Source organism: Notamacropus eugenii, chromosome 5 (genome assembly GCF_028372415.1).
Source record: "Notamacropus eugenii isolate mMacEug1 chromosome 5, mMacEug1.pri_v2, whole genome shotgun sequence".
NCBI lineage: Eukaryota > Metazoa > Chordata > Mammalia > Diprotodontia > Macropodidae > Notamacropus > Notamacropus eugenii.
This window is the reverse complement of record NC_092876.1, coordinates 346,023,285-346,045,836: the sequence shown is the minus strand read 5'-3', so window position 1 is coordinate 346,045,836 and position 22,552 is coordinate 346,023,285. Positions and strand designations below refer to the sequence as shown.

At 35.7% G+C, this 22,552-nt stretch overlaps 1 protein-coding gene across 8 annotated transcripts in view; it reads right to left on the bottom strand.

The window, feature by feature from the left end:
• The window catches only part of GSK3B (glycogen synthase kinase 3 beta), a 288,178-nt gene that overhangs the window by 203,266 nt on the left and 62,360 nt on the right, over positions 1 to 22,552 (bottom strand). For all 8 annotated transcript variants that reach the window (XM_072613910.1, XM_072613911.1, XM_072613909.1 and 5 more), the window contains exon 2: positions 13,239 to 13,432. In XM_072613910.1, coding sequence (XP_072470011.1) covers positions 13,239 to 13,432 — 194 coding nt within the window. The remainder of the gene's footprint in view (positions 1 to 13,238; positions 13,433 to 22,552) is intronic.

Below are 22,552 nucleotides of genomic sequence, written 5' to 3'. Positions count from 1 at the left end.
ATAACTCTTTAAAAATTAGAATGAGCAGATGGAAGCTAATGACTTTATGAGAAATGAAGAAATTATAACAGAAAACCAAAAGAATGAAAAAATAGAAGACAATGTGAAATATCTCATTGGAAAAACAACTGACCTGGAAAATAGATCCAAGAGAGACAATTTAAAAATTATTGGTCTACCTGAAAACCATGTTCAAAAAAGAGCCTAGATATCATCTTCAAAGAAATTATCAAGGAAAATTGCCCTGATATGCTAGAACCAGAGGGTAAAATACAAATGGAAAGAATTAACCGATCACCTCCTGAAAGATTCCAAAAGGAAAACTGCTAGGAACATTGTAGCCAAATTCTGGAGTTCCCAGGTCAAGGAGAAAATATTACAAGCAGTCAGAAAGAAACAATTCAAGTATGGTAGAAATACAATCTGGATAACACAAGATCTAGAAGCTTCTACATTAAGAAATCAAAGTACATTAGGAAATCGAAGGGCTTAGAAAATGATATTCCAGAGGTCAAAGGAGTTAGGATTAAAACCAATAATCACTTGCCCGGCAAAACTGAGTATAATACTTCAAGCGAAAAAATGAAATTTCAATGAAATAGAGGACTTCCAAGCGTTCCTGTTAAAAAGACCAGAGCTGAACAGAAAATTTGACTTTCAAATACAAGAATCAAGAGAAACATGAAAAGGTAAACAGGAAAGAGAATCCTTAAAGAACTCATTAAAGGTGAACTGTTTACATTTCTACATGGAAAGATATTATTTTAACTCAAGACTTTTTTTAGTAGTAGGCTAGTTAGAGGGAATATATATATGTAGGTGTGTATGGGTATGTAGGTATGTGTATATTATATATGTGTAGGTATGTATATGTACATGGAGGTATGTGTATGTATACATATATACATACATATGTATATATATGTATATATACACACATACATAGACAGAAGGCACAGGGTGAGCTGAGTATGAAGGGAGAATACCTAAAAAAAAAATAAAATTTACTGTTGAATGGAATATACTAACAGTAAGAGAAAGAGAGAGGCAGAATGTAGAAAATCATCTCACATAAAAGAGGGAAGAGCTTTTACAATGGAAGGGAAGACAGGGGATATGAAAGGAAATAACTGAGCCTTGCTGTCATGGGATTTGGTTAAAGGAGGGAATAATACACACTCAGTTGGATATGGAAATCTATTTTACCCTGCAGGAAGGCAAGGGGAAAGGGGATAAGACAGGAAAGATAATAGAAGGGACAGCAAATAGGGTAAAGGGCTAATCAGAAGCAAACACTATTGTGGGAGGCCAGGTCAAGAGAGAGAATGGAATAAATGAAGGGCAGAATAGGACGAGGGAAATGTGGTTAGTCTTTTACAACATAACTATTATGGAAGTGCTTTGCATTGTTACACATGTATGAACTATACTGAATTGTTTTCTCAATGAGTTTTCTCAATGGGTAGAGAGAGAAGGAAAGAATATGGAACTCAAAGCTTTAAAAATGAATGTTAAAAATTGTTTTAGCACGCAACTGGAAATTAAGCTACACAGGCAATGGAATATAGAAATCTATTTTGCCCTACAGGAAAATAAAGGGGAAGGGGAATAGATGAAGGGTGGGTAATAAGGGAGGACAGACTGGAGGAAGGGGTGTATGGGATGCCTGCTTTCCTGGGGTGGGGAGAGATGGGCAGAAAATTTTGAATTCAAATTCTTGTGCAAGTGAATGTTAAGAACTGAAAAATAAATAAACTACATATTTTTTTCAAAAAAAAAGTAGTAGTCAGGGAATGGCCCTTTTAATGAGTAAAAAAAAAAAAATAAATCACGCAGGGAGGAAAAGAGAAACTGTTACTATTGTTAATCACTCTAAACCAGTCATTAAGTGGAGCTTGGGCAGGGACCTATTGCTGTCCAACCTATGGCCCTTAGAACGTACACTGGATCCTTTAAGACTCAGCTCAAGAACCGAGAGAATACCATTCCTCATTCCCAACCACCAATCCCACTTCTAGTATCCTCCCTTCCTCAACTTCTTTGTATTTAGCAAATACATCTTTTTTATCTGTCTTGCATGAATACAGTTTGCATATATTTATACATGTACATGCTATCTCATCACAAATAGATTATAAGCACTTCAAGGGTAGGGATTTGTTTCACGTCTGTCTTTTTATCCCCAGTGCCAAGAGCATAGTCAGCACTTAATCATGACTGTTGTTGACTCAGGAATTTGTCAAGGCACGAAATTCATTTTGATGACTACATATTAAAGTGTTCTGTTTTGGTGGGTGGGAGGGAGAAAAATCAAGTTTTAATTAAAAAAATAAAATTTCATTTAAAACATCATAGGTTTTATAGTAAGGACTTTTGTTGGTAAGAGTACACAAAATTAATAAAAAAAACTGTCAGAGAAGTAGGGAAAAATGGCTCTTTATCTCATTTCTCTATCCATAATCAATTTAATGTACAAACTAGTGTTACAAATATAAGCTTTAAAATATATTGAGTATCCAAATGACTACAAGTGAAAAGTCCAACCAAACACATTAGCATTCAAGAGATTCTAAATTTGTTCCAAATATACCTTCCCCGTTTTAACTACCACTTCTCCTCTAGAGACTCCAATTAAATTAAAAATTATTATCCACACACCTAACCCTTTCCCATTCCCTTTATATGATGATTATGCAGTATTTTAAGTTTTACAAAAGATTTTCATTTGTTATTCTCATCTGATAGAAAAATCCTGAGACAATATGAATAGTATCATTATTCCCCATTTTACAAATGCAGAAATAAAGACTGATAAGGATGAATGATCTTTGCCCATGATCAGACAATCAGTAAATAACAGATGAGGATTTGAACACAGGTCTCTCCTGCTTCCTAGTCCTACTACACTCACTGCACTATACGATCTGCAGTCACAAATTTTTCCCAGTTCTTCCCTGAAAATATTTTTTCATGCATACCTTCCTTCTGATTTCCATTGCTACCATCAACACCATCAAAAAAGGAGATCAATTAATCAATCAAACAAACATTTATTTTTGTCTACTAAGAGCCTAATGTCTACTGATATTCTAGGAACTGAGCCAAGCAGTTGGAAGGCAAAAGATAGTCTCTGCCCTCAAGGTACTTACAATTTAATGAAAGAGACAAGATGAAAATAAATATATACAAAGCAAGCTACAACAGCATAAAGAGGCAAAAAATTAACAGAGGGAAAGCACTCAAATTAAGAAAGGTTGGGGAGGAATTTCAGTAAAAGAAGAGATATTAGTTGGGACTTGAAGGAAGTCAGGGAGGTTAGTAGGCAGAGCAGAGAAGGGAAAGCATTACAGGCATGGAGTCCATCCAGAGGAAATTCCCACAGCTGAGAGATGAACTATCTTGTTTACAGAATAGCCAACAAGCCAGTGTCTCTAAACAGAAGAGTACATGTTGAGGAGTAGAGTCTAAGAAGACTGGAAAGGTAAGAGAAGGTTACATCTTAATAAATAGTTTAAGCCAAATACAGCATTTTCTATTTGATTCTAGAGGTGATAGGGAACTATTGGTGTTTACTGAGTAGGCGGCTGACATGGTCAGACCTGCGCTCTGGGAAAATCATTTTAGTGGCTGAATGGAGAATGGACTGGAATGAGGAGAGATTTTATCCATCAGCAGACTATTAGAATAATCCGTGTGTGAATTGATTAGGGATTGCACCAGAAGGGCAATAATGTCAAAGGAGAGAAAGTGGCATATTGGATAAATGTTGCAAAAATAAAATTCATAGGCCTTGACAAGAGATTGGATATGGGAAGTGAAGTAGCAAAGAGTCCAGGATGACTCTTAGATTGTGAGCCTGAGGGACTGAGATTATCAGAAGACCTTATTTTAACTCTACCACTCAGAAACAATTTATCTTTGGGCAAGTAATTTCAATTCCTTGAAACTGTTTCTTCATCTTTAAAATGAGGAAATTGGACTAGATATCAAAAACTCCTTTTGACTCTATATTCCAATATTCCATAATATTCTTTCTGCCCAAAACACCCTCTCCAGAAATCCCATCCATCTAATCTCTGCCCAAATGAAAGTGCCTTTATAAAACCTGCATTTAACTACACAATCAAAAATTATCTCTCCTATTAGGCAGTGCTCAGTGACAGTCCAAGTATTTATTTCATTTTACCTTCAAAAAGTATTTTGTAAGTGCAGATAGTGACTGGGGACTATTATTATCCCCGCTTTAAAAGTAACACTAATGAGAATAGTTAAACATGTAAGAAAGTCATATTACATTAGTGACAGTAGGAAAACCTCAGTGCAATACCAGACTTGCCCAAGACCACAAAACTACCAATAGAAAACTGATTTGTACCAAAGTCTCCTGATAGCAATATGAGTATTCTTTTCATAAGAAGAAATACCTTTAGTGCCTAAGTGATGGACAGATACCATAATATATAGCAAGAGCTATTACTTCTAGGGTTAGCAGTATCAGGAAAAGCAATATACTGAGGTCCTGAATTAAGAGTTCAGTCTCTCCCTATCTTCTCATTCTTCATGCCTTTTATGTCTTGTAATACTGGTCACAAAGAGAACTGAGGCAGTTTGCCACACTAGGTAAGTGAGGTAGTTGGTTATGAGATCTACAAACAAATACTACAGAACACTGAATATCATGCCTCTAAAGAATGAAAAAAAAGGCAAGAATTTGCAAAGACTTGAATAGAGTACACAATGTTTAATTTCTACCACTATACATGCATAAAGTAGATTGGTCTCTCTTCCAGAAAAGGAAGTAAAGGATTCAAGAACACTTTCCCACTCCTATTGGGTTAATAGAGAAAAATGCAGTGTTCTTTAAAAGATAGGGGGAGAAGGGGGTGGAAGTGAGGAAGAAGAGGATATAGTTTCAAGGTTGTTCTGTCTTTTTTTTAAAAGCTCTGAAGAAGAAAAAAACTGAACTAGACCTGTGTCAAAATGTTGAAACAATGTGACACCACTGAAAAAGTAGAACCTAAGGGAACTCAGGGATGAGAGAGAGAAGATGTACCAATACGGTAAAAACCAGCTGCTTGAACTCCAAGGAACAAGGCTATGGATCATGGAGTTAAGAGGTATAGAAAGAAGAGATCAATAGTGATAGTTGATGATTCCCTGCAAAGTGTATGGAAGCACTGAATTGTGGATCTGAAATTAGCAATAGTTATTATAAATTAGCCTGTAAATCTTCCAGGAACATGAATCCAGAACACAATAGACCACCTCCCAAAACTTGTCAAACTACTTTTCACTTCTGCAGATTCACATAGGAGAATGCTATTACCAGAATTTACTGCTAAGAATTAAGAAGTTCAGAAAAAGAAACTCTTCCAGAAAGGGGATCATTGCCTTCATTTTCTCACCTCCTATAGTCATCTCTCAGTCCCTGGCAATCTACTTTCCAATTACACTAATCATCTAAAAGTGTTTTCTCTTAACTGATAAATCCAATGGCCTTTTCTCAGCTCTAATGCTACTTGACCTCTTTGAATCTTATGACACTACTGCACATCATCTTCTGGAAATTCTCCTTTTGCTTTCTTGATTTCTCATCCCCTCTTCCTCTCCCCTCTCCCTTCTTCTCTCCTTCCTTTCTCTACATTCCCATCTGACCACTTCTAGATCACCCCAATTATGGGTGTCCTCCCAAAATTTGTCTTAGGCTCTCTTAACTTCTCTATATAGTCTTCCTCTTTGTCTTTTACCCATCTTCCATGGGTTCAATTATCATCTGTATGGAGATGATTCTCAAGTCTAAAGTAAAATCTACAAATAATGAACATTTTGATATCAAGCAAAATTCCAGGATGTATTATTTAAGAACTGGTTAGTAAAAGTCTAAAAAGGGAATCAGTATCCATAAAAATCTTAAGCTTTTCTATACAGAAATAACAGAAAGGGAAATTCCATTCAAAATAGTTACAAAAAGCATAAAAGATCTAAGAGCAAATCTACCAAAACTCACTGAAGACTGTGGAAGGGTTATGTAGATGATAGGTAAGAAGGCAGATAGAAGACAATCTGAAAGGGGAAGGCATTAGCAGCTGGGGGTAAAAGGAAAGGCCTCTTGCAGGGCTATCAGATAAACCTTAAAGGAAACCAGGAAAACTAAGAGGCAGATGTGATGGAACAGATTCATTCAGTTATTAGGGATAGTCCATGCAAAAGGAGGCAGGAGGTAGAAAGTCATGCATGCTCAAGGAACTATAAGTCAGTCAGTGTTGCTGGATCATTGGATACATGGAGGGGATAATGTGTAGAAAGGTGGCAAGAAGCTAAATTAGAAAAAGATTTAAATACCAAACAGGACTTTATATTTGATCCTGAAGAATAGTAACAATAGGAAGCCACTGTTGCTCACTGGGAGGAAGAAATATACGACACAGTCATACCTACATTTCAGAAAAAGCACCATGGTAGAAGAGTCTTGAGTATGGACTGGAGTGAGGAGAAACATTAGGCAGGGAAACCAGTTAGAAGGCTATTGCAATAGTCCAGGAGAGAAATGAGAAGGCCTGAACTAAAGCGGTGGCTAAATGAGTAGATAGAAGGTGAAATATATGAGAGATTTTGGGAAAGTAGAAATGACAAGACTTAGCAATGGACTGGACATATGAAAGTGACTGAGGGTAAATAATCCAGGATGCCACTAAGATTGCAGAAAGTCAGTGACAATAATAGGGAAATTTGGAAGTGGAGAGTTTGGGAGGGAAGATAATGAGTTCTCTTAAGAAAATTCTATGTGTTTTGGGGAAGGGAAAAGTTACAGGCAACTAGGATAAGATGTCACCAGGTGGCAGTAGGGCCTTAGTTGCTGGCAAATTATACAAAAGACAGAAAAACAGACCCAAGCTGTCAACTGGCAAATCTAACCTCAGCAGATCACAGCAAACATCACATGATTCTCCAAAAGCACAGCCCCAGCTTGAAGCCAGAATGAAAAGTGCTCTAAGTGCAAAACTCACATGACTGTTATCCAAGACCTTAAAGAAGGTATTAATGAACCCTACTCTCTATCCCACTGATTTTATGGAGTAATTCAAATCAATATTTATTTCTTAAACTTCTACCTGTGAAACAAATATTTCCTGCCATCAAGGAGCTTATAATTTAGTGATGGGAAAGAAAGTTAAACAATGCAAAGCAAAGTGAGACTAAGTACAAAAAAGAAGTACAAACAAAATGCTTTGAGGAATATTCTAGATGGAAGAATCATGGAAGGTTTCACAGGAAGAGGTAGTATCTGAAATATGTCTGAAGTGAGGATTTTCAACAGGTATATGTGGGGAGAGAGACATTCAAGATACATTCAAGTGCTGAGAGATGGTGCAAGAGAGGTGAAGGCAGGACAAGAACTTATGATGATAAATAGTTCAACTTGGCTTCACTGTAGAGCATATAAAACAGATAGTTATGAGACATACCTGGAAAAGTCATTAGAAACCACTTTTTGAAAGGTTCTGAATGCCAGGATTTAAAAAGTCACCTTATTATTCCACTGGCAATGAAAAAGCAATGCAGGTTTTTTAATGTGGGCGTAAAAAGTACTTTAGTCAGTTTAAATGAACACGAGTGTGAAGGAAGTATTAGAGCAGAAACCAACTATATTATGGGAGTTCTTAACCTTTTTTGTGTCATGGATTCCTTTGGCAGTCAGGTGAAACCCTTTGTCATAACAACATTTTTTAAATGTACAAAATACAATACAATGGATTACAAAGGAAACCAAAGGTCAGTGAAAAGAACAAGGTAATTTTTTTTCAACCATCCAAGCTCATAGACTTCCTAAAAATTATTCACAGACACCCTGGGGGTCTGTAATCACCAGGTTAAGAACGTCTAGTTTAAAAGAAGCAAAACTAATTAAAAAGTCTGAGAGCTGAAATAAGGAGGCAAGTGTAAGAGATGTGTTAAAATGGAATGAACTGGACTTAACATGCTAAGGATGTGGGAGAAGGAAAAGATAAAAATGACTGTAGAGTTCTGAGACTAGGTAACTTGAAAGAATCAACTCAAAAATCCTCTTAGTTTTTAAGCCCTTTCACAGTTTGGCGCCCCCTGATCTTTCCAGCCTCAATGGACACTATTCCCCCTCCCTGAAGCCACATTCCAGTCCAGCCGGCCTTCTTTCTGTTTCTCTTCATAACACACTATCTCTGGGTCTCAGATGTTGCTCTTCCTCCCTTCCTCCTTTCCTCATCTCATCATCTCAGGAGTTAGCTCAAAGAGCACTTTCTACATGAAGTCTTTGTGATTCCTTTAGTACCTTCTCCTCCTGGCACTTAGTAAACATGTAATGCTTCACAGGTTAATCATAACAGAGGCAGAACATTAGTTAGTAAAGAAAAGTTCCACTCATGTTGAACATGAATTCAACACAAATATCAAAGTCTCTTTCACAATGAATAAGCTCAGATGATTTACCCAGTATTGTAATGAAGATATTACACCTCTTGAAATCTTCAGATATGACATGACAAAACTGGCGTTTTTCACTCAGGCTCAGTGTCAGCAGTAAGCTTTTATCATGAGTGCTTTTAACAGAGCCATATCAGCAATTCAGTAACAAGAATCTGTCTTGAAAGAAATAAAGTTGATACATAGAAATTACAAGTGAAGTACAGATGAAAGTAACTGAAGTTCAACATATGGCTGAGCAGAGTCACTCCCAGTGATCTGCAACTTGTAAGCTGTGTCATCATCTCTCCCTCACAAATAAGATGCACAATAAAATTAAGTTCCCATCTCCACAGCTGTGCATCACCCTCTAAAAAATGTGAGACCAAGTTGAAGGGCTGGGCCAAGAGGGCTGTGATGCATCACATGAAATAAAAGTCATGTCATACAAATGAAAACAAAGTCAATTTACTAAGTTACAAATGGAATGTACTGGGATTTAAAATGTAAAAACCAGTTGCCCAAATGTATTTATTGTAGGTAACTAGTTCTTTGAAAAGAGTGAAGCTTTTCCTCGGTCCCACTGCCAACAAACAACTACCCACATCGCCACTATCATTCCCTTAAAACAGCCCAACTCCATAAAGACAATACAGTCTACCATTACAGGCACTTCTAAAGTCTGTCCCAACCAAATAAATTCTGAGTAAGTGCTTTTCAGCAAAGAAAACACTCACAAAGGAGAACTCAATCTATAAGCAAAATATAGGTGGTTAGGCTATTATAGTGACACTTCTTGTTGAAGAAATTCCTGAATAGCACAAACTTTTAGACACATTCTATGTTATTTCTAGCTTAAGGGTCTTCCTGATTTTCTTCCCCTCTCTCTTAGTCCTCTTTCTTTCTTGGTGACCTCTTATGTTCTAGTCCATGGTCTATGGTCCTGGTCCATGACAACTGTTATTCCCCAAAGTTGTCTCAGACTTTGTGCACTTCTCTTTAGTTACTCTGCTCCCTTGTGGGTGCCCACAATCAATCTTCAACTACCATATTTACAATGATGATGCCTAAATCCACATAATTCCAAAATTCTCAGCACTTTTCCAGTACTGGGGTTTTACTGGGGGAAGGGCACGCTACACAATGTGGGATTAAGTGACTTGCTCAGGGTCACGCAGCTATTAAGTGTCAAGTGTATGAGGCCAAATTTGAACTCAGGTCCTCCTGACACCAAGGCTGGTACTCTATCCACTGCACCACTCAGCTGCCCCTCAATAATGTATTTTCCAAGTGCCTGAAAGGGGATGTTTGCTTAAGCTGTGCTGATAGCCAATAAATTTAATATGACTAAAACTGAACTCAAATGAAAAATATGACCTTAGAATCAGTCAGCCTCTTCCCCACAGAAAACAGGGAAGTTCTTCTACTTTGTCCACTTCTGTGATTAGCAAAATTTCTCCAGTTCCCCAGGCAATGTCAAATTTGAAGTTATCTTTGGCTGCCTTCTCCTCCTTTCTCCTCCTCCTTCTCTTACTATACACAATCATTATTCCTATTGTGAAACATATATCCATAAGCAGAATCATAAGATAATAGTATTCTGAACTGGAAAGGACTTTAGCATGATCTACTCTCATTTTCATTTCACAAAAACCACTTTAGGCAAGGTTAGGTGACTTGTCCAAGAGCACAAAGCAACAGGAACCAGGCCCAGTGTTCATCTGACTACACTGTGCTACCTCTACAAGTCTATACAAGAAGATTCAAGATTTTGAATCACTGACACATCAGATTCCCTGATTTTTCAATCTACAACAGCAATACTCTCTAGATCAAGGATATTCCAAATCCAGCCTCTTCTTCATTATACTATGGTCTGTGGTATCTCCCCTAGCAGATAAGCTCCTTTAAGGGAGAAATTGTTTCATTTTTTGTCCTTTGACCCCCAGGACTTTGTACATAGGGATAAGGAATTGACCTAAAAAATTCATTGGTACAGGGAACTCCCGGGTAAAGAAAGTGCCTCTTCCAATGCAAGCTGGCATTTTCTCTCCAATTCATAATCTTAAGAAGTTGCGTAGAGCACTGGAAAGTTAACTGACTTGTCAAGGGGTCACATGGTCATTATCTCTAAAAGGTCAGACTTGATCCTAGGTCTTCCTGGTTTAAGGTCAGCTGTGTTTCCACTACATTCTGGTACCTTATACATGCTTTGTACACAACACATACTGTTTTGTTTCAGAAGTAGCTGAAAGTTAAATTTAAGTACTTAACAAAGGAGCTCCAGATCAGAGTTCAGGAAATGCATCAGGTCTTACTAGGAGAGTGAAAACTGGCAATCCAATTAAAACACAGAAGACAAGAACCTCATAAAGCAGGCAGGGTTTTACTGTACATAAAGTACAAGTAAAAAGTACTTGCAAATGTCCCAGATACAAAGAGTACTATAATTCAGGTAAGTTCTGAGTGCCAAGGAAAGTTAAGAAAATAGGAAGCAAGAAATGGTCACTCACCTGTTCAGCCCCTGCACCCAAGTTCTTTTACATAAAGCCTTCCAATTTCTTGTCTCTCAATACATAAAAGCTATCCTGGATGTACAATCTACTACTGATACTTTATTGCTTTGATTTACCATGACCTCGCACCCTCAGAACTAGAAACACACATTTCCACTACGTCCATCTTAGATGTCACACAAACTGTTTGCTCAAGAACAATACACCCTTTTACAAAGACAAGTCAGAGTTTTATTTTCTGTTTCAAACATGCTTCCTGATGATTATGAGCGTTTTGTGAGCATCTGGGACTGTAGCAACATATCAGACTTCTGTCTGCCCTGGTGAAAACAAATCTGGAAAAATGTGTTAGGTTCTGAGTACAATATTTTAGGAAGAACATTAATAATCTTGAGGGCATCCAAGCAAGTCTGATGATAAAAAGCTTCAAGTCCATACCATGTGAGAACTGGCTGAAGAAACTGAGGATGCTTGGTTTGGAGAAGTGAAAGGGGGAGAGTGGAGTGAGTGGGAAGAGATGACAGCAGCATAACAGCCATTTTGAAGTACTTGAGAGGCTGACCTGTAGAAGGCAAATTAGATTTAGACCAGTTCTTCCTGATCCCAGAATGAACACTTCTGCCAAGAGGCAAATTTAGATTTGATGATGAAAAACTTTTAAAGACAGTTTTTCTCAAATAGTAGAAAGGACTGTTTCAGGAGATAGGAAGTAGGTTGCCCTCACTAGAGATCTTCAAATGTTGGATGTATCACACAGGGGGTTATTTTTCAGGTTCAGCTCAGAGCAAATGGGCACTGAGGTCCCTCTTCACATGAAACTTCTTTGATTGTCCAAGAAACAGAAGAATTAGTTACTCCTCAATCTTTTTCCTGGGACACACAGCAAGAAGTGTAACGCCTGTCATGCTATAAATACAGATGGCTATATAATGTTCCATCTTACTAGCATAAAAGAAGCTCAACTAATAATTTTTGCCTAAACCAGGAGTGGAGAACCTGCAGCTTCGAGGCCATGTGTGGCCTTCCAGGACCTTGGGAGGGGACTTCTGAGTCCAAGTTTTACAGAACAAATCCTTTTATTCACGGAATTTGCTCTATGAAGTTTGGGTTCAGTCTATTGGCTGTACTTGAGGACCGAAAGGGTCACATGTGTACTCAAGCTCACAGGTTCCCCACCCCAAACCATGGGCCTGGAGAGAGCCTCCCCAAATTTATCCACTAGGGTTTTGGCTTCTCACTATCCATATGAGCTTAGTGTCTTCAAGTCATTATTTCTCAAATCAGAGGTCTCAACAACCTACAATTTTTCTCATACAATTTAACCTTAAATTAATTCTTCTATGAATTCTTCAAAAGGTCTGCAAAACCCTTAAGGACAAGAAATGAATTCTTTAAGAATTATAACCTTGTTACTCTAAGGGAGTGAGGGTATTTCATTTTGAAATGACTCAATTCACTGGGTAAGAATTAATGGAGCTCTGAATATTCCTCTTTCTGATTCCACTAAGGAATGAACCCTGAACATTGCCTATTTTAGAGACTGGGAAGCAGAGTCACTCAGAGACACAGAACAAGTGGCCAGAAAAGAGGAAAAATTCTGATAGTGTGGCATCACTGTAGTAAAAAGAACAAATTTTATCTAGAAAGAGAGAGTGGTCAACAGTGACAAATACAGGCATAGTCTTAATACAGACATACTATTAGCTTGTTCTTATATTTGAACCCAAAGAAATATGGACCCAATTAAAGAAGCTGGTGGCACAAGTAATTATTTAGAAATAACAGAAATTTCATATGCTGAATGAAATATTGGCAGACCTAATTTTTTCTGAAGGCCAGTTGCAATAGTACATTAATGCATTTATGCATGGTTTAATTTTAACAAATTCTGGAAGATGTTATGTTAACAAACCTGTAAACTATAAATCTCTAGAAAAATTCTACTCGTTTAGTAACTCTATTTCCTTCAAAGCAAAAACATCATTTTTAGAAACACATACTTTTCCCTCTCCATTAAGACTACTACCTACAAGGCCATATGTAAAACAGAATATATTTTCTTTAAAAAAGTGTAAGTGTATTCATTTGAATAAATCATCATCCCAACTCCAGGAAGTAGTAACTTCCAAACTAGACTCTTCAAACTATATTTGCTGAACAAGTTAAAATCTTTTACATGTGAGTTACTAAAAAAATTTGCCTGACAGAAGTGAATGAAAATATATGATTGGAAAAATTCCATTAAAATAATCATGAAAACATGTAAAATTATAGAAATCTCACCTTAAATCTCTTGTCCTGCAGTACTTTTTTGATGGCAACTAGTTCTCCTGAATCACAAAGTTTGGCTTGATACACTACACCAAACGACCCATTCCCGATCACCTTAGTATCTGTATAACTGACTTCCTGTGGCCTGTCTGGACCTTGTCCAGGAGTTGCCACCACTGTTGTCACCTTGCTGCCATCCTTGTCTCCTGGAGAAGAAATCACAAAAAGCATAGTATCAAAATAAATCTCCAAATCTTCTAGACTCTGGCTGCATTATTACAATTAACTGAAATTAAAAGTGCTTGAGTGCGAGGAAAAAATGCTTTGTGAGGTTATCTTAAGTCTCTTTGTACATGAGCAGCTTTTCTCAGAAACTCCATACATATATATTCTGTATGAAAATTTTTAAAAAAATGAAATCACATGAAACAGAAAACGTCTCATCATATATCCATCATTTGATGGACTAGGATAGAGAACCTTAGAATGTTAATAGTTAACATTTTTTTTAATATTTACTTTTAAAAGAAGATAATGAAGCATCTGAAAATAATATCTCAAACAAGGAAAATGGGTATTAAACACTATAAGAATAACTCAAAATAGAAATTAAGAAGCACTGTGGTATAGCAGAAACAACAATGGATCTAGACTCAGAGAACATGGGTTTGAATGTGTGTGACCTTAGGAAAGTCATTTACCCTCCCTCTCTGGATCTCAACTTCCTCCTCCATAAAATGAAGCTTGAGAACTGGAGTTATAGGGTTCCTTCTGACAATATCAATAAGCTCATCTACCACTGTCCTCCACATGGTATATAGGACAGAATATTAAACCATGAAGTCACTATTAGAGGATATCTATTGCAAAATTCTAATATTCAAGGAATCATGGAAAATTATACATAAAAGAAACATTAAAAATCTGGCCAGCCTTTTCATTTTATAAATGGGCAAATTTAATTTCTTATATTGAGATTATTCAACAGTGAAGTTAAAATATATCTCTTTTATGTAAAGATTTTAATTTCTGACATTTTACGATAATTTAAAAACCCTCTAACATGTTATAAGTAAATGCTTAATCAAAAACATGTCCATTTCACTTGATCTATCCTTATTCCTATTTTAATACGTATTATTAATAAAACAATGTAGTTAAGCATATCTGTGCCTGTGTGAAATCACTTGATCAAACATTGAGACTAAGGGTTTTGGTTCTTTCTTAGACATAATACTTTTGTTCTTCTAAGTAGCTACACAAGATTAACGTAGCCCTAGCTAACCATGTTGAACACGTATACCTCTAGTCACAAAGGGGACTCAAGCAAGAATATATGCATGTTTATCATCACTACTGAAAAAAACTCAATGTTATATTCCAGGGGTCTTACGTAAATTTTTATTGTATATAAAAACATAAAAACCACTCTGAAACAGCCAGTGACAACTGTTATGTCCTATTTATGACAAATAAGAAAGTCATTTTAAATACAAAGGAAACTAAGTTATAAATAAAGAACATATATACATTTTTTAGAGAGACAAACAATGCTAATTGGTACCTTATAAATTTATGTTATACAACTTTAAATGGGCCTTCACGGCAGCAAGGTAGCACTTTTTTCCTTGATTCCCCATTTCTCACCCTATAGAAGCTATTGCAAATTACGACTCCCTGCTTCTCAATTGAGGAACTCGACTCTAACTTTTACTGAAAATAATGGAAGTCAGTCAATAAACTCCCTCTTTTCCCATTTTCTTCATTTCAAAACTCTCTAACTTCATCTCCCATTTTATTCTCCTTTCCACTAATCTGTCAAAGAGAGCCCTTCTCCTAGCCAAGGCCAATCCCTCTACATATGCACTTGAACCCATCCTCTCCCATCTTCTCCAATAGACTGCATCCTTAATCATCCCTTCTCTTATCAATCATCAACAGATTCCTTCCCTACTGATTTTTAAAATGCCTACATCTTTCTTATGCTTAAAAAACCTTCACTAGACTCCATTATCCCATCAACCTATTATCTTCTATCTCCCTTTCCCAAATCAATTTAATGTGAAAAGGCACTCTATGTTTGCTTTCTTCACTTCCTCTCTACTCAGTCTCTAACCCTTGTAATCTGGCTTTCAACCTCATTTTTCAACTAATATTACCAATGATCACATTGCCAAATTTAATGAACTTTTTTCAGTTCTCTTCCTTCTTGATCTGCATCATTTGATACTGCTGATCACCCTGTTCTTTTGGATATTCTTTTCTCTATGGGTTTTGACACTCCTCTCTCCTGATTCACCTCATACTGGTCTGACTTCTCTTTCTTGGGTGTCTTGCTGGCTCATCATCCACTTCACATGCCCTACCTGTGGGAACTGCCAAAGATTCTGTTATGGGTCATCTTCTATTCCCCGCCATTCTCGCTTCATAAACTCAACAGTTTCATGGGTTTAACTATCAGCTTTATAAAGATACATAGAGAGACAGACAGATATAGACAGACAGATCCAGCCTCAAGGTCTTCCCCAAGCTTCAGTTTCAGACCACCAGTTAAGTATTGTACATATCAAATGAGAGATACCTTAAATGAGATATAACTAAAATTGAACTCACTATCCTTTCCCATATACCTCCCCCTCTTCCAGTCTTCCTGTGTCAAATGCACTACCCCTCCTTTCAGTGCCTCAGGTTCACAATCTTGGCATTATCCTAGCCTGCTTATTCTCCCTCATTCACATATCCAATCAGCTGCCAGATTTTACTATTTGTACCTTCACAACCTGTCTCACATTCAATCTTTTTATCTACTTACGTAATTACCACAGTAGTTCAGATCTTCATCATCTCCAGCCTATGCTACTGCAACAGTGTCCTAATTGTTTGGCCTCTTGTCTCTCCAGTCCATTTTACACAATACTGGACTGACAACTGATGATTTTTCGTAAGCATGGATATGACCATATATTACCCGATTACTTCCAGGATCAAATATAAGGTCCTCTTTTCAGTTTTTAAAGCTCTTCAGAGCCTTCATAAACCTTTTCCTACTTTTCCATTCTTCTTATACCATATCCCTTCCACATATTCTGCAATCCAGTGACGTTGTCCTTCCTTGCATACGACACTTCATTTCCCAACTGCAGGCATTTTCACTAACTGCCTCCTCTTGCCTGGATTTCTCTTCCTTCCTCACCTCTGTTAACTGCCTTCCTGTGCTTTCTTCAATCCATTACATTCAACTTTGAGGAGGAAAAAGTGAGGTTGGTGACCCTGCATAGCCCTCACTCAAAATAAAATCAAGTGCAAGTCATGTCATCATTTCTCTGATGTCATAGTCTTCTTTGAAAACGAAGGACAAACACAGACAGATGTTCAACTTTACCCAAGAAGCCTTTCACGGTACTCCTTAATCATGAGCACTTAATCTTAGCGCCTTCCCTCTGAGAGCATCTCTAATTGATCCTGTACACATTTTATTTTTAACATAGTTGTTTGCATAGTGCCCTCCCCACTGGAATGTGAGATCCTTGAAAGGAAGGAGTGTCTTTTGCCTTTATTTCTATATCCCCAGTACTCAGCACACATAGCTGGTGCTTAACAAACGCCTGTTGACTACAAAACCAATTTCAGTCAATTTCTAGTACCTCTAAGATCAAACTTGTCTGTTTAACTCTGATATACAGATACACACGTGTACATATATATCTATTACATAGATATAACATTAAGTTACAGATATGTTTGCTTATATATCTGGTCTGCTATACATATGTTATGTGTTATATATATATATCCATATATATTTATGTGTGTAAGTTAATTGTTTATATGTGTTGAATACTAATCTCTTACCAGAAAATTTTAATACAAATTTTGTTTTTCCATTAAACTACTTGGCTTCTAATCTTCAGTGTATTCATTTTTTTTGTGCAGAAGTTTTTCAGTTTCATGTAATCAACATTATCTCTTTATTTGGTTAAGAATGTCGCTCTTACACATAGCTATGAAGGATCATAATTTTTATAATGTTTTATAGTATGAGCTTTAATATTAACATCACCTATCCATTTAAAATGCACTGTGGTATAAAGTGTTGATCTAAGTCTAATTTCTGCCTGATTACTTTCCAGTTTTCCCAGAAGTTTTATCAAATAGGGAGTTCCTTCATTAAGCAATTTTATGTTTTCTGTTTTACTGAACTCTGTGCTATTGAATTCCATAGTTTGATTCTCCCTTGTCTATCCTGTTCCATTGCTCTACTGCTCTTTTTTTTTTAAATCAGTACTGAATGTTTTTGATGACTGCTGTTTTATAATATGATTTAACATTTGGAAATGCTATTTCTACTTTGTTCCTACCTTGTTTCATTATTTTCCTTGATACTCTGAAGATCTTTTACCTTCCAAATCAATTTTGATATTTTACCAAATTCTATCTCTTTGATAATTTGATTGATATAGCATTAAAAGCATAAATTAATTTCGGTATTTTCATTTTTATTATACTGGCACACCCTAGCCATGAGCACTGAATATTCTACCAGCTAATTAAGTTGTTTTTTGTTTTTTTTTAAATTGCTTTAAGGAGCACTCTGCAACTGAATCTACACAGCTATTTTAAGTGCTCTGGTAGACTGAACCCCATAGATTTTGTGCATTTTGCAGTTATTTGTAAGTGAATTTCCTTTTCTGTTACTGCCTCTTGATTTTGTTACTATATAAAAACGCAGTTAAGTTTTGAGGGGTTTATCTTATAGTCTATATTGCTAAAGCTACTCTTTTGATTAGTATATCTTTGCTGATTCTCTAGAATTTTCAAATAATCCATCATATCATCAACAAATTGGGACAGTTTTATCTTCTCTTTATACCTTTAGTTTCTTTCCCTTTTCTTATTACTCTTGTTAGTGTTACCAAAACTATATCAAAGAACAATGAAAAGATGGCATTTTTGCTTTACTCCTGTATTTACTGAAAAAGGTTCTAGTGTATCCCCACTACAAATGATGGTTGCTTTTGATTTTAGATACTTTTTGATACTAAAAAAACGTCCTTCTACTGCTACACTTTCTGTAGAGAGGTTTGCATAAATGTGTGTTTTACTTTGTCAATAGCTTTTTCTACATCTATTAATAGAATCACATGATGTGAGACGTTTTAATTCTTAATATGATTAACTGATTTTCTAATGTTGAAACATCCTTGCATCTTTGGTATAAATCCAACTTGGTCATAATGCTTTCTTGGAAGAATTATTATAGCCTGTTTCAAATTATTTTATTTAGAATTTTTGAATATTCATTAATAATATTGGTCTATAGTTCTACTTCTTTACTTTATCCTTCTGTTTTAAATATCAGGATTCTATTTGTCTCATAAAGGGAATGTTCAATTTTTGAGAATATTTTAAAAGTTTAATAGAATTTTCTTGTAAATCCATCAGGACCAGTTTTTTTCCCCCTTTCCTTTGGTAATTTCTTTATAAGTTCTATTATTTTATTTTTTGAGACTGGATTGTTTAGGAACCCTATTTGGTCTTCTGGTGGTTGGGTTATTTTTTATTTTTAAAAGTATTCTTTTATTTGACATTGTAACTGTGCATAGTCAATTTTGTAAATCCTTGTTATTTCCTAAGGTGATTTTCCCTTGGTCAGCTGATAGTTTTGCTAATTTGGTTTCTGCCTTCTTTATAATCAAATTGGCTAAAAGTTTATTAATTTTACTAGCTGTTCCAAAGAACCAACTTTTAGTTTTATTTATCACATCTATAAATTTTTGCCTTAAAATTTATCTATTTCTCCTCTAATTTAAAAAACGTATCCTCTTTTATGGTTATTTTAGGTTTGTTAGTTTTCTAATTTTTTAAATATATAATTGGTTTATTAATGTTCTTTTTCTATTTTATTAACATACATATATAAAGATTTTTCCCCTCAGGACAATTTTAGCTCTATCTGAAGAATCTTGTAATGTTGTTTCCTCATTATCATCTTTTACGTAATTATTAACTGTTTCTATGTTCTTTGACCCAATTATTGGGTCATCAGTAATTGACCCAAATATTATTACTTGTTAAAATTTAATTATTAGGTTTCTATTTAGGCCTATGTCTTTTGCTTTTGCTGCCTGAACTCACTGATATTTTTATTGCACTAGTCATAAAGGAAGTACTTAACATATCTTTCTTTTTTTTACTTTTACTTTACTATCTCTGTGCCTTAATACATAGTCAGTTTTAGTAAAAGTTACAAATAGTACTAAGAAAAATTCCCTCCAAATTAAGATTTTTTTTTTCTTTTCCCAAATTAGGATCTCCTTCTTTCTCCCCTCCCCTGACACCCACTCTCCACCTCTATAATAAACACAGTACTTTGTCTCTTCAGTTATTTTAGTTTATCTATCCTTAAATCCATCCTCCATTTGTTATCCCTTTCCACAGTTCTGGAGTTTTGCATAACTTCTTATTAGTTCTTTTTTCCAGTTATTTAATTACTTCTCTTTTTTCCCCTCTCAATTAAGTAAACAAATAAAATCCCTTTTCCAATCTTTTATTATGTTTGCAAGTTTAATTTCATCTTCTTTGTCTTTTTCTAAAAAGAATTTCTACTTCAGAAATCAACAGGCTTTTTAAGGTGTCCACTTCAGTTAGGAAAGGGGAAAAGAATAGCAGTGAAGAATGGTAAAAGAATACCAGGGATGATTCAACATGGGTGGTAGTAGCCAAGAAACAATTTAGGCTAGTATGCCAAACAAAATGGCTCATCTGGCAGGTTACACTTTACTGGGGTTTGCTGAGTGACTTTGCATGTTCTCTTTATTCAAAGGTAAGGGGATCACCACACTTCTGGCAATCTAATACGGAAAGGTCATTCGTTTCCATAGAGACAGGTAGTAAAATGGAATAAATCAACATTCTTTTCTAGCTGTCAGTTTATTTATAAGGGCTATTTTAAAAAAATACCCTAATTACATTTGATTTTGTCCAAAGTAGAAACATAAGAAAAATGTAAATTAAAAATCAACTCATCATATGATGCCCTAAACACTAAGCATTTACAGCTATCAGTTGAAATATGTTGTACTCTGGCAATAATAATAGGGATTTTCATCATTCCTTTCAAGTGATCAAACTTCATTCAAGATTTAAAATCATAACTATGCTTCATATCCAAGAAATACTGCACCAGTGAGTCTGCTACTACCTTTCCTGGAACACAGAGTACACTGCTGCTATTACATGACCCTACTCATGACATCAGAATCCATCTGCAATTTCACTTCATCTAGTTTCTGTGCATTACCTATATCAATAAAACACAATGACTAAATTCCAAACTCCCTTCTGCTAATGACATATCTCAATTTCTTTCAGTCCTAACTTTTCTAAAAATCTCAAAGAATTCAGAATCAACAAGTTTAAACTCTGCAGCATTAAAACTTAAAACTACGTTTCTCTTTATTTTAAAGGCAGGCAAATCAGTTTCTATTATGTAAATCTTTGGCAGACATCACAAAAATAAAAGATGACAAACCTCAGAATAATCAAATCAATACCATCATAAAACTAGAGCATTTCACTGTAAGTGGAATTATGAATTGGTTCAAGCATCCTAAAAAAAGAATTTAGAAATATACTAGAAAGGCATTTGACCCAGAAATACTAATAATGGACATATATACTCCCACAATGATCCATGGCAAAGGGAATGGTCTCGTGTACAAAAATGCTTTTAACACCACTGGTAGCAAAAAACTGATGCAAAGTGGATGCTCATAAATGGATGAATTAAGGAATGGAGGAAAAAATATGTATGTAAATATAATGGACTATTACAACATAAATAATGAATTAGGAGGAATTCGGAAGTTATGGGAAAATTTGTATGAACTGACAGTCCTACTCAAGAGAACAATTTAATATGATGACCATAATAATGTAAAGAAAAACAACTTTTAAAAATATCAGAGGCAACTAGGTAGCACAGAGGACTTAAAAGACTGGAAGAGCTGAGTTCAAATCCTGTCTCAAATATTTACTAGCTGACTGACCCTAAGCAACTCACTTAATCTCTCTCAGACTCAGTTTATTCAACAGTAAACAGGAATAATTACTACACCTACTTCACAAAGTGGCCATGAAGATCAAACGACATAATTGCACAGTTCTTGTAAGACAAAGAAATTAAATTAAAATATCTGCCATACAACAACCAGTCTTGACTATGAGAGGACAATGAAATATACTTCCCTCCTCTTGGCTGAGTGGTGGCTGACTAAGTACATAATTGGGGCATCTGTTGTAAGATGTGGCTGATTCAGTGGCTTGTTTGCCTAAATACACTGCACTGTGTCTACAGAAAAACTCTAAGAAATGGGTGGGGGTCAGTGGAACTGCAGTTTACAAGGGGAGGTTGGCAGGGGATTCACAGGACAATGAACCTAGCCGATTCATATTCCTCACACAGGATACTCCATAACTGACTTGCAGCATTTTCACGGGTGGTTCCCCCATCCTAAATTCTCTTTACTCTCTTCTCTACCTTCAACCTTTCAGGCCTTCTTTCCCATTTCAGTTTAAGTCCCTCCTTCTACAAGAGTCCTTCTCAGTCCTCACCAATCTTAGTGCTTTTCCTCTGATATTATCTCCAACTGATCCTATGTATATCTTGTTTATACATAATACGGTTTGCAAGTTGCCTCCCTGATGGACTGTGAGCTCCCTGAGATTAGGAATCATTTGAGGGGCCTTTCTTTGGATTCCCAGCTCTTAGTACAATGCCTGGTAGGTACTTAAATCAATGCTAGTTAGTTATCTGTGAGGTTTTTTTAATAACCCAAAGGGAATTTTTATGTAACCCAGTTCTGAGCATCTCAAACAGAAGAGATATGTGTCTGTAAATTATATGAAGTAACTAATAATCTTGGGGATAGGCTGGAACCTACCTAGGTTATGACCAAATATTATTATAAGATACATTCCACATTTAAGGAGTTGGATGATCTTAGAAAAATTAGTAATGATATATTTTACCTTCCAAAAAAGTTCTTTATGTCAACAATGTGACAAAGTGACTAGCTTTTTTCTTCCTCAGGAGACAACTCTTCTAGATTAAGTACAGAAATAAGAAACACACCAATAAAATAAAGCATCAAGAATAAGCAACAACACTTGAATTCTGATTGTATTACTTTAAGATTATGTAGTTTCAAAACTGTGCCATATCAAAACTACAAAATCATATCTCATAATCTTAACTTCTCTAATAAATAGAACTAAGAATACATCGGCAAACTTTTCTTTCTGGCAAAAGATTTTGAAAGCAGAGA